Raw genomic sequence first — 13,493 nt, forward strand, 5'->3', positions numbered from 1 at the left:
GGCGACCTTTGAACAGCTACAGTCGTTATGTCATATCGCCGGGAAAACTCTAAGCCTCTGTTTACGACAATCCTAAAATAATAGTATTTTACTCTGTTCAGCTTTAAGAAATAAGGTATGTCCCAATGTCTCATTTTGAAAGGGCATAGAACGGTTTCAGCGACATCCATTCCAGGTTTTTTTCGATGTCAAGGCTGACAAGCTAGTAAGTTATATAATTTATGCTAGATACATTACATAATTTATGCAGAGGTTTGTGCACATGCAGGCGCCACACGACTTAGTCTCACGTGATCCGTGATGAAAGCGTGGCATACATCAACTTTCCCTTAGAAATTTCTCTGTTGTGTCATTTTAATCTTTGTTGTGGTTGGATGTTTAAAAAAATCTTGTTTCACGCTGAAAATTGGTCCAGTTTCCCAATGTGTCACCATTCAGATGCTTTAGTTCACGTGCGTCGATCTTTGTGCTCACGTGATCTGTTAATTCTCTGCGCATAAAAATGCATGGCAGCTCTTTACGATCAAAGCGTTCTTGGCTTGAGCTTAACGACATCTTTACTCTAGAGGCGTTAATTGAAAATTTCTTTGGCTTCTTCATGGTGAACAAGAAACGAGTAACATTCGCCGATATATTAGGATTCTCACTGGTTGTCTGTGGTCGAAAGTTTATCCTGAAAACTGGTTTCCTGACAGAATATCTGAAAAGCACAGATCTCAAGCTAAAAGTGACCGTAATTATCGACGAAGCCAACTGAAATGCTTGTTTGACCAACCAGTGAACACTGAGGACTTCCAAAGAAGAGTGAAGCGAGAGCATGTTTGTCTAGAAAATGTAGTCTGTGACAAAAATGTTATCCGAGGATTTGTACGTGTGTTGAACGTCGCTTACGCGAAAGAGGTTTTTATACGTTACACGATGGACGGATGGAAAACCTTCAGAGAACAGAGCGCCTACTATTTGTCGACCTCAAAAGACGTAACTACCGATACATTCTTTTTTGGCGTATCTCTGCCCTCAGACTGGCAAGATGCAAGCACAGTGGAGTTCGCTGTTTGCTACCGTGTTAGCGGACAGGAGTACTGGGACAATAATTATAAGAGAAATTACTCTATACGGCTTGGGTTCAAATGAGGACATGGTGACCTTACATGAAATCAAGAGCAGGGTTAAAAGGTTACCTTCTGAATTCTAATACCATGTGTTTATTAATAGGAAAAAAAGAAGAAGAAAAACGCGCATTTCGATATTTCCTCATGTCGCCTGAATAGCGTGACAGTGTAGAAGTGCACAGTCATTTGCATGTGTCGATGTATTCGTGTGGGTTTTCGTTTTGATGAATTCATACCTTCAATGTATTGGGAAACTATATCTGAAAGAAAGAAAACAGTAAAAAGAAAGAAAGGAACAAAAAAAATGACAGAAATATACAAGAAGTGATATAATTCGACAATTGTTCACATCGCGTGACGTGCTGTATTCGATGGCGTGACAGCGTCTAGGGGGTTTGTATGCGACAAATATCACAATTTTGGTTATATCTGCACAAGGTCTGAGGCTTAGTTTGCTCAATTTTACAAAATTTTAAAAATGAGATACGGTCTTGAAGCCACTGAATATTGTGATCATCCAGTCTGCTTTATGGACCAAAGCCTGTAAGCCGACCTAATCGCTACGCTAATAGGGTCGAAAAGGAAAATCGTCGAAGTGTCACTGGTTTTACTGTTCTCTCTTATTAGCCAATTTCAGAGTATTGCAAAACAGTGTAAGTGCGTATCCTGCCTTGCTTATAAAACTCATTCTAAAATCATTCCTAACACAAAATATCCCGGTATTAAAAGAATGATTTACCGTGGGAGGGAAGGGTCTGTGGAAAATGAAAATGATAGGGATTTCGACGACTTTCACGCTCTGCCATAGGGTCGGGAATCTGACTTGCCGCCATCTTGGATGACCGCGTGAAACTTGGAAGTCACCTAAAGTCACCATGTAAGGGTGGGGAAATTAACTTTTAAAATCGGGAAATGTAAAATTCCGCTAAGGTCGCCCGTCCCCCCTCCCCGTTCCCTCCATCCTGGAGCCAACTAATGATAGATGCATTAGTTAGGAACGTACCATCCTATTTCGAAGGGGGTTGAATCTTTTTTGTGCTTAGTATACCTTATATCCTGTACAAGAACTCTTCTAAACCTTCCCATTCCCCGATTTTCTTTACTCAATAAATGTCAAAACATTTTAACTGTCGCAGAAAAAGTTCCAACTTATGGCTCTCCTTTTGTATCCTAACATCTAAGCACATTCAACTATACAGAGGAAATTACTAAAACGAAGAACGGGGAAAGGTGGGACGGGATATGGGGACGGGGAAAAAAGGTTTTTTTTTTTAATTAGAAAGAGGCAGTCTTAGAGTGTGCTTTCTTAGTTTCAAACCAGAGTATGAAATCTATTGTTTGGTGAAGGGACAATTAGCGTCAGCTGAATTTCAAACAACAAAAGACAATTAAAAATCAGAAATATTCTCACGACAATGATGGAACTGAAGTGTGTTTTCCCAACTTAAAGATTTAAAGGCCGTCTCTTTTGAGTGCTTGTGACAGTAAATTCCTTCTTAACTGAAAATTGGTAATTTCTAAGTAAAGTGAACTAGTCGCTGTTTCATAAATGGCCTCGCAGACGAGGGTGACAACCAAAGGTAATGACTATGTAAATTGAGCTATTAAGCAGAACAATTGATCCTGAATATTGAAAAAAAAACTACTAATGAAAAAAAGGTTTTCAAATTCCCTTTGAAAGAAACGATACGGTGAACTAATGGGCTCGTTTGAAGACGCAATGACTCGCTTCCGAAATCGGTTGTAAAGTAATTTCAAGGTAGACTTTACATCTTTAGTCCGCCAGCTAATGGCCATGGATCTTATCTGATGCAACTAAAAAATTTACCGCGCTTTTTATGTACAAAGAGCATTTTACGCCTTTTATGACTTCATTGGAAAAAAAAAAGGTTAAAATTACAAATGTTAAGTGTTAAAATTTCCTTTTTTTAAGCCGCTCCTCTGATCTTAAAACAGATTTTGCTTGATTGGTTTTAAAACCAATACATTCTCAGAAAAGCAATTAATGTTTGAGATGTTTAAGTTTAAAAGGAAATTGCTGGGCGAAAGCGATTTCATTGTTTTACAGTCGAATTTTTAGCATCAGTAAAATTATTAGAAGTTGAGATATATCTTATGTACAGCTAGTTCATTGTGCTTACTGATGCTAACGTGCTGAGAACTGAATCAAAAACATTTTAACTGATTGTTAGCTGATTTGGGCAATTTTGCACTAACAAATTTTCGCTGTCTTTCAGTGATATTTGGAATAAAACTCTTACGGAAAAAAGCAGTCCATTTTCTCCTGGTAAAAGAAGTTATTATATTTGTCAACATGGATAATCAAACGCAGAGATGTCTTACTTTACGGACATCAGCTGAAACAACTATGAAAATTTTGTGCTTCAATTGCTGATTTTTCTTTTGGGAACAGTTTCACCATCTGTTAAAAATTTTGCTCCTAAATTTTGAAATGTTTAATATTTCAGGTTTTGATCAGGGGTTTCGTCAACATTTCAAATCATAGACAAAACCTTTAATGTCCTGCACTTGTCAAAACGCGTCGTATGAGTTAACTCATAATGGCTCTCGAAAATTGCGAACAAATGCCTCATTTAAAAGGAAAGCCTTCTCAAAGGGTTCTACTTTTGCGATAACTTATGTCTTAAAAGCTTAATCAGAGCATTGTTAACACAAAAAATTTAAGAAATTTATTCACGCCTTATTAAAGAATTAGGCCTTGATTTATGTCGCATGCAAGTTTAATTTAAAGAGCTTTTCTCCAGTTCAATATACTTTATGATGTACAGATGCATGGATCGATAAACTTCCAATATAATAGTGTGCTGTCGTTGAACAGATAAACCTTCGTATGAAATTCATACCGTTTGATGAGCGTTTACGTCCACGTAAACTTTCGTATGTCAAGTTAAATAAACAATTTTAAATGCAAAATCTCTTTTTGTTGAATTTTGCCCTGCAAAAATCACCATCTGAATAAACCCAAGTGGATTTTGTGGAAAATAAAAGTGAAAGATTCGGCATTTTAATGACTCAATGAAGTCCATTAGGCCGACCTACTCTAAAGTTTTCTGTCAAAGATAAGCTAAGAGATTTTCCTAACGAAAATATTGTGGATTCGATAAGAGAAAGCAACTTGTGCTTTCTTGAATAAATGAAGGAAAGAATTTTAAAATATACCAATAGCGCGTAGCCTCTGATTATCGGGCTTGTAAAGTGTAAGGGGTTTCCCTCTAGCTTGCTATATAGAGGTTTGCTTTGAAAACTAAGCTTCCTATTCAAGTATATTTTAAATAGAGAGACCGAGATTCGATGCCACCCTCTAGCTTTAAGAACTGCCGCATTTGGTAATAGGGAGAATATTGCTCATATCTTTCAACTTCCACGTCATTTATCAAAAAGTTTGAGGCGTATATAACAAGCAGGTTGAAAAAAACACAAACTAGTGTGAACAGCCGTTGTTGTGTTGGCCTCATCACATGAAAGCTGTGAAACAAACTCTCACCAGAAAAATTCGCTAAATTGTTAAAGTAAACGAATTTAGTTCTTTAAGGTCGTAGTGACAAACTGTAAAGCCGGAAGAAGCTCTCTGGGCTGGGAGAAAATCTAACGTTTTGTTCAAGCCATATCCCGACCCTCAAGTTTAACCGAAGAAAAAAACAGAAAATTTAAAAACTCTACCGAACTTGTAAATTTCGATCTAAACTGAAATAAGAACAGAAGCACAGGACTAGTAAAAGCTATATTTCTGCTTTCTGTTGAAATGTTCGAAATTGAGGATAGTTGACTCTGGCAACATCGGCAGAAAACTACATTTTAGCATTAATCTTTTAGTTCAGCGAACTTCTGCTGATACAAAATAGTCACGAATTTTCTGCGTGGAAATTAAATTGGAATTTTTGCATGCGGCTATTTCGTAAGTACAAATTATATTTACTTAACCTGTTTACCTAATGCGTAAATAGAAAGACAGCGTCATTTTCTGAGCCAGCTGTTTCACCCAACAAAGGAGAGCTTCTGAGGAACTTAAGCAAGCATACGTATGTTGACGCAAACGAAAACAATAGACTGTTTTGCATCTTCAACTAGAGGTTCCCTTCGATTGCCGCTCAGGCCACATCTTAAGGGATACATTCGCCCTTTTCTCGTTTTATAAATGAAAAAACAGCTTTCAATGATACATTGAACAATGATAACATGTAGTTTTGTCAGTAAATTAGATGGACATAATCTTTTCTTTTACGCGAATTTTCCTCTACTGGATCATGACGAAAATGTTGATATTCAAGTCCAAACGTTTTTTTGGGGGAATATATTTTTAAGAGATAACATTCATTTTATATAATCTCCAAACAGATCGATATGCGCTGATGAATGAAGCCTATCGTACACAATTTGTATTTGCGGCATACAATATCAATACTGCCAGATGCCTCGATTATACAATTCTTTATTACATTGAATTTTTATAATTCCAGCGGAAAGGCGAAGCTCGCTTATTTATCTCTTTGTTAATCAGCGTAAAAACTTATCTTTTACTTTGAAACGGCTAAGAATTACAAGAAAGGGGAGTACATTTAGCAATTTCCTGTACGCCTACAAGGAGAAGAGAAGGCTTTTATTGAGACAGCTACCTGCATTGAAACCAATCACTGGTTGGCGCTTTTAACTTCCGTTCCCAAACTCCACGACGACGTGAAATAAAAGCGAATATACTTATTGCATTTTATTTGCATGTTACACTGACAATAAGTGAAGGCCGCTCTGTCATTAGAAATAACAAACCCCCTGGATTGGTAGGTGCCCAAATCCCTCAATTGTTTCATGAGAATTTTGATCGTTAAAAGCGCGCGCGATATTTATGACAAGAAAAAAAGTTAAGGAAGCCAAATTTTTTTTTCTGAAAAAATACTCTGAGAGAGCGGATATCAAATTTTAGGTCAAATTTGGAAGAAAGAGTCGTACAGGCGAAGGGAGCAGATATCAATTTCAGTTCGTATATAATTCATTTAAATTTTCCGCAGCTGCAAAACCAACTCGAAGCAATTTTAACTCCAATACTTTTCTAGAAACTTCGCATGTTTTCCCCGAATATCAATAATAACGATAATTAAATTCGATTGCATTGCGAGTTCTGATGCCGCTATCGAAAGCTGACACGACAAAAACGTAAATTTGGGTATACAAGGGGCTGGGGTGGACTCAGATTTCGCACGAAATCGCTCTAAATTAAGTTATAAAAACTCCGCTTACACCATTTCTCGTTTCTATTTTTGAAGCTGAATACAATTCCACAACCCGATTCGATCGTTTTATACCTCTAGCAGAAATAAACTTAAAAGCATTTCAGTATTAGCTCGGTCCAAAAAAATTCACCTTGATTATTGAACGAGAAAAAGAACGATCAATTTAGAGTTTTATGGCTGTTTACTTCAGCTTTCACGGTGTCAAAAAATTACAAAATTCGCTAATGATCTTGAGCGGAACATCTTCCTCGAAATGCTGCACTCATCTTTAAAAGGAGAAAAAGCGTGGCTCTAAGTGCCATGCTTTTTTCTTCCACAAAAATTTTCCACCGATACTCAGCGATATGTGGAAAATTCATGACAACAGAACAAACATTTCCGCGAGGTTTTCGCTGCCGCTGTGTCAAATTTGTGTTCACACGCACGCTCATTCACACAGTAACAGGTGGTTCAAAATAAATGTAAACTACAATATTTTCATAACTCGCACCGCGGCGATGCTCATTTTTTTTCTGCTCTGGTAATTTTTTTCCTCCTTATTTATTATTTATGCTAAGCGGGTTCGAAAAAAATAACCTGCGTCTTTATTTTGCTTAAAACTTTATCGTGGCAATTCTTTATTCCTAGTAGAACCATTCGCACACCGAAGGGCAAATTTTGCGGAGGGAACTTAGCATAACGCTGTTTTCACTGAATTCGTTATCGTTTCGCCGCTAAGCAAACGCTTCTTTTAGCAATACCTATTCCTTACATTTAGATTATCTAAATAAATAAATAAATGTACACATTCCTGAAAATCGTTTTCATTAAAAAAATGTTTCCTACCCGTTGAATTTGAAAAGCAAAAATGCTTAGGAGAGGTACAAAGCTAAATTCGCTAACATTTCAATTTACTTGAGAGTTCTTTCGTTATAATGACACTTGGACGTGTCACCAAAGCAGCATTTCCTCAATTCATTACAATAGTGCTTTGTCGCTGCGAGAGCGACAAGGAAAAAGCAAACTTCATTCTTTTGGCGCGTGTACCACATAAACAAAGAAAAATCATGCAGAAAACAATTTATTAGCGTCTCGATGTTAAATGATAGAAGCTTATTTAGGGTTCCATGCAATTTTCTTATTGAATGTTGTATCACTTCTCTTTTAAGATTTCCGAATCCTAATTACACTGAATCTCCCTCTTCTGAAGCCGAGTTTGCCTCCTGAATAACAATCTGTGGGGTTGTTTCATTACCAAATCTGCTGGTAAAAAATGTCACTACAGACACATCTTCATCGCCTGAAGTCGATCTATGCGTGTAACTGTCCCGTCCTCGGATGACACAAATGCGAAGGAAAATATCCTTGAAAGATTTTCTAAAATCGCTGTTAAAGCTCGAGTAAATAATTGGATTTACGGCCGAGTTCAGCAAAGGTAATACGTAAACGAAAACGATCGCCACAAATTGTTGTCCTTTCTCAGGAATCTTAAGCAAGCAGTCCTCGCAAAATTGTACTATAAACATTATAATGAAGAAGGGTAACCAACAAACGATGAAAGTTCCGATGACGATAGCGAGAGTCTTAGTGGCTTTCAGTTCGCGTACGATTGATTTTCGACGTTTACGCTCCGTCCGTCCAATATTTACGATGCTTTGGCGCGCGTCCTTTCGAATGTCCGCCTCAGATATCTCGCCAGGCTCCATCGCACTCGCTGATTTTAACAGCTGCAGTTTTTTAGCCTGTGTGAAGGCGACCTTGAAAACCATTGAGTAGTTGATAACGAGAATGGTTAAAGGCAGGAAAAAACCAGCAGTTATGGCGAACAAATAATAATAAGGATCCGATTTCTTGCACTCATTCGAAGAAATCGTTTCTGCGTCGGGGGACCAACCCGTGAAAGATAAAGCTGCTATGAGGCCAGAGTAACCCCAGACGAAGGTAATGGCGGCAAATCCTCTACTTTTCGTCATAATACTCCTGTAGCTCAGTGGGAAACTTAGCGCTAAGAATCGGTCGATCGAGATAAGGCTTAGGTTTGTTATGGACGCGCAGGAACACAGTAGGTCCACGAACACCCAAACTTCACAAAGAATCTGACCTAGATCCCAGCACATATAGTTCAGTGTGTGGTGAATGCGAAACGGCATGGAAAGAGCGGCGATGAGAACATCTGACACAGCCAAAGAGATGATGAAATAGTTTGTAACCGTGCGAAGCCGCCGATAATGTAAAATAGCACCGATCACTAAGCAATTTCCGCAAACATCAAGAATTAGAATAAAAATAACGAAACTCGCCTGGGAGATCGTAGAGGCCAGTGTATATGGCGCACTGTTACTATCACAAGAAATCGAAGCTTTAGTTCCATCTGTACCATTCATGTTGACAACTGGGTATGGTTGTTGAGTAATGCGCTGCGCGCGCTTGTCTACGCGTATTTATCAGGCTTCTATCAATAACAGACGTTGGCGATAAAACGCGTGTACGAATCAATTGTTGTCGCCAAGTGACGGTGAGGGCACATTGGCAGCGCTCTTAAGACAAGTAAGGGCGGTGACATCTATGCTCCGATTTGTCTCTCTTCTGACGTGACTATTAATTAGTCCATTTTTTAATTTTTGTATTTAAATTTATTTGGGTTGTGGAACCTCCTCGATCAAAAAAGAGGCTTTTATGAATGAATTTTTTTTGTTTAATGAATAAAGATCTTGCTAACACTGTCTTCAATTAGTGAGAGTAACGTGTTCCTCCTTTGCTTCAATTTCACATAACGAGCTTTCAATGGAGATTGCAGTATATTTCTTTCTCAATTTCGTACTTCTTTGTTAGTAATGATTTTGCTGTTTGAGATAAAGCTTGGCTAACCTCGCTGAGTTCTTGTTACCTATCGCAATTTCGAATTAGCGTTGACAATGAAATATATTTGTTTATACCTGCTTGAGTGAGGACCTATGAGGCGAAGGAAAAAATAATTTACGTTTGACAAAGATTTCTCCCCGCTGTCTTTCAAGACAGGAAGGGAAATGCAACTTACAAAAGTTGCAATTTTTGTTTATGGAAGAGTGAGAGTTAAAAATAAAAAATTGCAAGAGAAACAAAACGCATCAATGAATTTCTGACAAGTTCATGAACTAAAATTTTGTGACATTCATTACGGATTGTTTCAGTACTTCAATGCAAAAGTGCCTCATTTGATCTTCGACTAATTTACAAACAATCCGCTTTCAGACGCAGACATGTAAAATAATAAAGTTCTTTTACTGACGAGGGAAGTTGTTGAGTAATCCTAATATATGTACTGTTTGCTTTCGTAGAAATATTCCATTTCATTACGAAATATGTTATTCAAATATATCTCAGAGGAAGCGGTCAATATTTAGTTTCTTCGGCGGCTCGTTATTTGCTCGCCACCAAGGCCAACAAAGCCTGTCAATACTTGAAGGAAAGCAAGTGGAAATTTCGTATTATTTGTGTCTGTTTGTAAAGTGACATTACATCTTGTTTTAATCGATGTGGTTTTAGTTTGGGTTGTACCTGCATAAATCCAGTTTGCATATATTGACGAGCGAGTAAACTCATATTTCTGAATAAACTTTGTGAATTTCATCAAGATCTCATGATGATTTTTTTCTATTTTACGGAACGAAACCGATAATGCCATATGTATGTAAGAGCAAATCTCAAGTTTGTATGAAGGGTCGTGAAACTTTTGGAAAGTTCTCGGCCTTACGCCGGGTGATGTTAACACCACGGATTGTTGCCTTCGTGTAAGTTCAAGCAAGTACATCTGTCTGCTCCAATTCTGGCGCAAAATAGGACCAGAGTAAACAAGTCTGCGGATTGAAATTGAAAAGACGAAGGAATTATTCATTGTTGTTTAAACCAGACTGGGTGCTGTGTTTGGAACTTGGGGTAAATTTTTGTCCGCACCACGGCGACAATTAAAATGAGTTTTGTTTTAAAATTGTGGTTTAGAAATCGCCAGATAACAGCGAAAGCAAAACAAAAAAGGAGCGGAAAATAAAGATACTAAGAATCAGATTCTTGATCACCAATAACATGGTGGGTATTTCGTGGAATAAATATTTACTGCCTCGCTTATAGCTGACTTGTAGATCCAAAATGCACTACAGTTATTTTAGAGAAGATGCCTCCAGCAATGCTACTGTGTTTCAGTCGGACGTAGAAACAACATACGCATCAATAATTTGGATTGTTTTTAACAATGTTCCTTTGGGTTTTAAGGCGCGTAATTGCTCCTCGAAGTGGAAAAAAGCAGCTGTCTTGGTTTGAGTTGAGGCAAACGATAATCAAAAGAATACATTGATCGTGCCGGTGCCCAGCAGGAAAGCTACAACTGGCTGCGCTGCTAAAAACAATAACATTTCAAAAGGAGAAGATAAACCAGGTAAGTGTTTATGATACTACTTGGTGTGTAGCTTCAGACTTCCACCACTAGCAGGTTGTGTGGTTTTTTTTTTTTGACAAGCAGGATGCAGCTCCATTCGGATATCATTGCGGCGTCGACGATATTCGATATTAAACATTGAAGACCAATTTGAGCTGCGGGTAACGCGGCACTCTTCAAGTAGGAATGAATGGAGACATAATTAAGCGCTTTTGCTGTTTAAATTCGAGAAAGCGATTTCACGTTTTTGAAATACGTATTTTCTTTTGGTCTAGGTGCATTTCAAGTAAAGTTTTTTTTTGTCTTCAAGAGATAAGATATTATATTATATTGATGCAGACTATGGAGTTATCAATTAAAATACCCAAAACCTACACGCACGTCTGCCCTTAATTACGATGATAAATCTACGGGCTTTTTTATTTCCGAAAGTATACCGCGTTTTAGAAAATAGACCCATACAGATATGAAGTATGCTTCAGAGTTCAATTTTACTCCTTATTTGGGTGCAAAATTTTGTTGCAAGCAGCTTTATCAGTATGCGTAATGGATCAGTAAAACGGATCAGGAAAAAAGTTCAGTAGCTGCCAGTTCGAGCCAAAAAACGAAGGAGAAAACACTTTTTAATTGAGATTTAAGATGAAACTTTTTAAAAAATAATGGTACAAGTTTGGATACAGAGTAAGATTTCTTTTCGCAAATATGGTTAAACGGTGCGTTAATTATCATGTTCGCTCGCGAACATCATAATTAAGGTGGAAAAGACAGACAAAAAAAAAAGTAAAACCGCGATCTTAATATCTGCAACGAAGTCCAGCTGTGATAAAAATTGCCCTATTCTTTATGTTTTGGTTTAACATTTCAAAAATGTTTAAAAACCTCGAAGTTTTGACTATTCATGCTAGTTTTTTTTCTTTTTTAAGTGCGGTAACACACATTTGCGCCTAAGTTAATTTACGCTGGTTCAGCTGCATGCTAGTACTTACCTCAAAATAAGTTTATTCAAGAGTACTATGTAAGCTAATGAACGCACTTATATCTCGAATAGAGCTGATAATGGCAGTGTTCTTCTAGAAAAAATTCAAATAGATTTAAGTGTTTATTCTTAAGCTGCATTCATCGGCCAATCAGTAAATAAATACAGAAGGAAAAAATCTTCAACGGCGCTAATGAGTCTGGCTAACATGTTTCATAACACATTTAAGTATCAAAGCTTTTAATACACGCTTACTGATTCGCTCGAGACATATATGGATAAAAACGAAAACTTCCTGTGAATGGCATTATAATTTTTTTTTTATGGAATTCAACACAGGAAGTTTTTGGAAATTGAGGAAGACTCATTCAGAGAGCTATTAAAGATAAAAGATTACGCTTTATAGTCGTTTGTTGCTTTTGAAATTGAACGGTTGTAATTCGGTTCAGTTTCACTTCCTTTTTTTATTAAAATCAGCATTACTTTCCTCGATTATTAGAGCATTAATGTCCATTTTTCCTCGAACAGGAAAGAGCATGATATATTATTTTAAATATTATTTCCCAACTCATCTCGGTTTTCTGCTGTTTGAGAGAAGGGTACATGTTCATTCATCTTCAATTAACTTAAGCGAACTCCTTCAGAAAAGCTTTTTTTTTTCAATCAGCCCGACGTGAACTTTGAGAAATGTATATTAAACTACGTATTCAGATTATATCAATTGGACAGAGATCTCTGGTATCAATATCAACTCGAACGTTGTAATTAAAGTTCTGCAATCTAGTGCTCCGTTTCATGTGCATTTCCGAAGTGGCTCTTGAATTATGGTTTGATCAAAAGTCGTTTAAGTCAACAAAGTCGTTTTAAAATAGCAGAACAGGTTCATCGGTAAGCATTGACTCAAATTTCCACAGACTGCCACAGTTGTACATCAACGCCGGTAGAAAGCCGGTTGCATATAAGTACATACAGGAACTTCAATGAACTTACACATACAGAATATGGGAGTTTAGCGTCCTATCGGTTTGACAAATTCAATTAAAGAATAAGTGTTTTATTATCCAGTTTCTCTCTATATTTTGTACTCACGCTAACACAACCGTGAAAGTGAACTAATACATCTCATAACGTCACTAAAATTGCTTATTTTAGACGTCACGAATTGAAATTAAATGATTAGGCATTTGTTTTTCTGAAAAAACGCTTAGAATTTAAGATTAAATATGTAAGGGAGAAATACTCATCATGTTAAACTTCATCCACTGCATTAAGTTATTTCTCTCTTTGTTGATGTACATATCAGTTTCTCATTCTCGTCCATCAACAGACCAGCCATATGAAAATTCTGAAGCTATCTTAAAAATAATCGCCATGAAGACAAAACAAAGCACGCCTCTGATGAAGCAATTATAATGATAAAACACAGGAAGCTACGCAATTATTTTTCTTAGTAATATAGTAAATTTTTTTCTCGAAGTTTCCTCTGGAACCATTGCTTTGTATCGGCGAGAAAGTGAGACTGTTCACTTGATTATCGACTAAATTGAGCTGATCTCCTTTAAACAATCAAACTGCATATCATATTAATTCCTTTTATTGATTTTTTTCTCTTTCTGGAATCCTTATTTTCTCCTTTTAAGCCCACATATTTATATGAACAGCGTAGTTGTGGGGGCTAAAGATGATCGTTTCCAGACAAAACAAAGCGTAAATGTAATTACAATGAAGAAAAAGCTGTTGTCGATGAATTAGCACGGAAGTTATATAAA

The 13,493-nt window shown here is 37.0% G+C and overlaps 1 protein-coding gene and 1 pseudogene across 1 annotated transcript; one reads left to right on the plus strand and one right to left on the minus strand.

Annotated features, from left to right (window-relative positions):
• Positions 1-375: 375 nt before the first annotated feature.
• LOC131774574 (protein phosphatase 1 regulatory subunit 3B-like) lies at positions 376-1,860 on the plus strand (annotated as a pseudogene).
• A 5,285-nt stretch (positions 1,861-7,145) lies between these two features.
• Positions 7,146-8,836, minus strand: LOC131774545 (alpha-1A adrenergic receptor-like). Its single transcript, XM_059090594.2, has one exon. It carries the CDS (start codon positions 8,719-8,721, stop codon positions 7,522-7,524), a length of 1,200 nt encoding a protein of 399 aa, XP_058946577.1. The 5' UTR covers positions 8,722-8,836; the 3' UTR covers positions 7,146-7,521.
• Positions 8,837-13,493: the final 4,657 nt, after the last annotated feature.

The sequence above is a fragment of the Pocillopora verrucosa genome, chromosome 3, assembly GCF_036669915.1.
Source record: "Pocillopora verrucosa isolate sample1 chromosome 3, ASM3666991v2, whole genome shotgun sequence".
Classification (NCBI taxonomy): domain Eukaryota; kingdom Metazoa; phylum Cnidaria; class Anthozoa; order Scleractinia; family Pocilloporidae; genus Pocillopora; species Pocillopora verrucosa.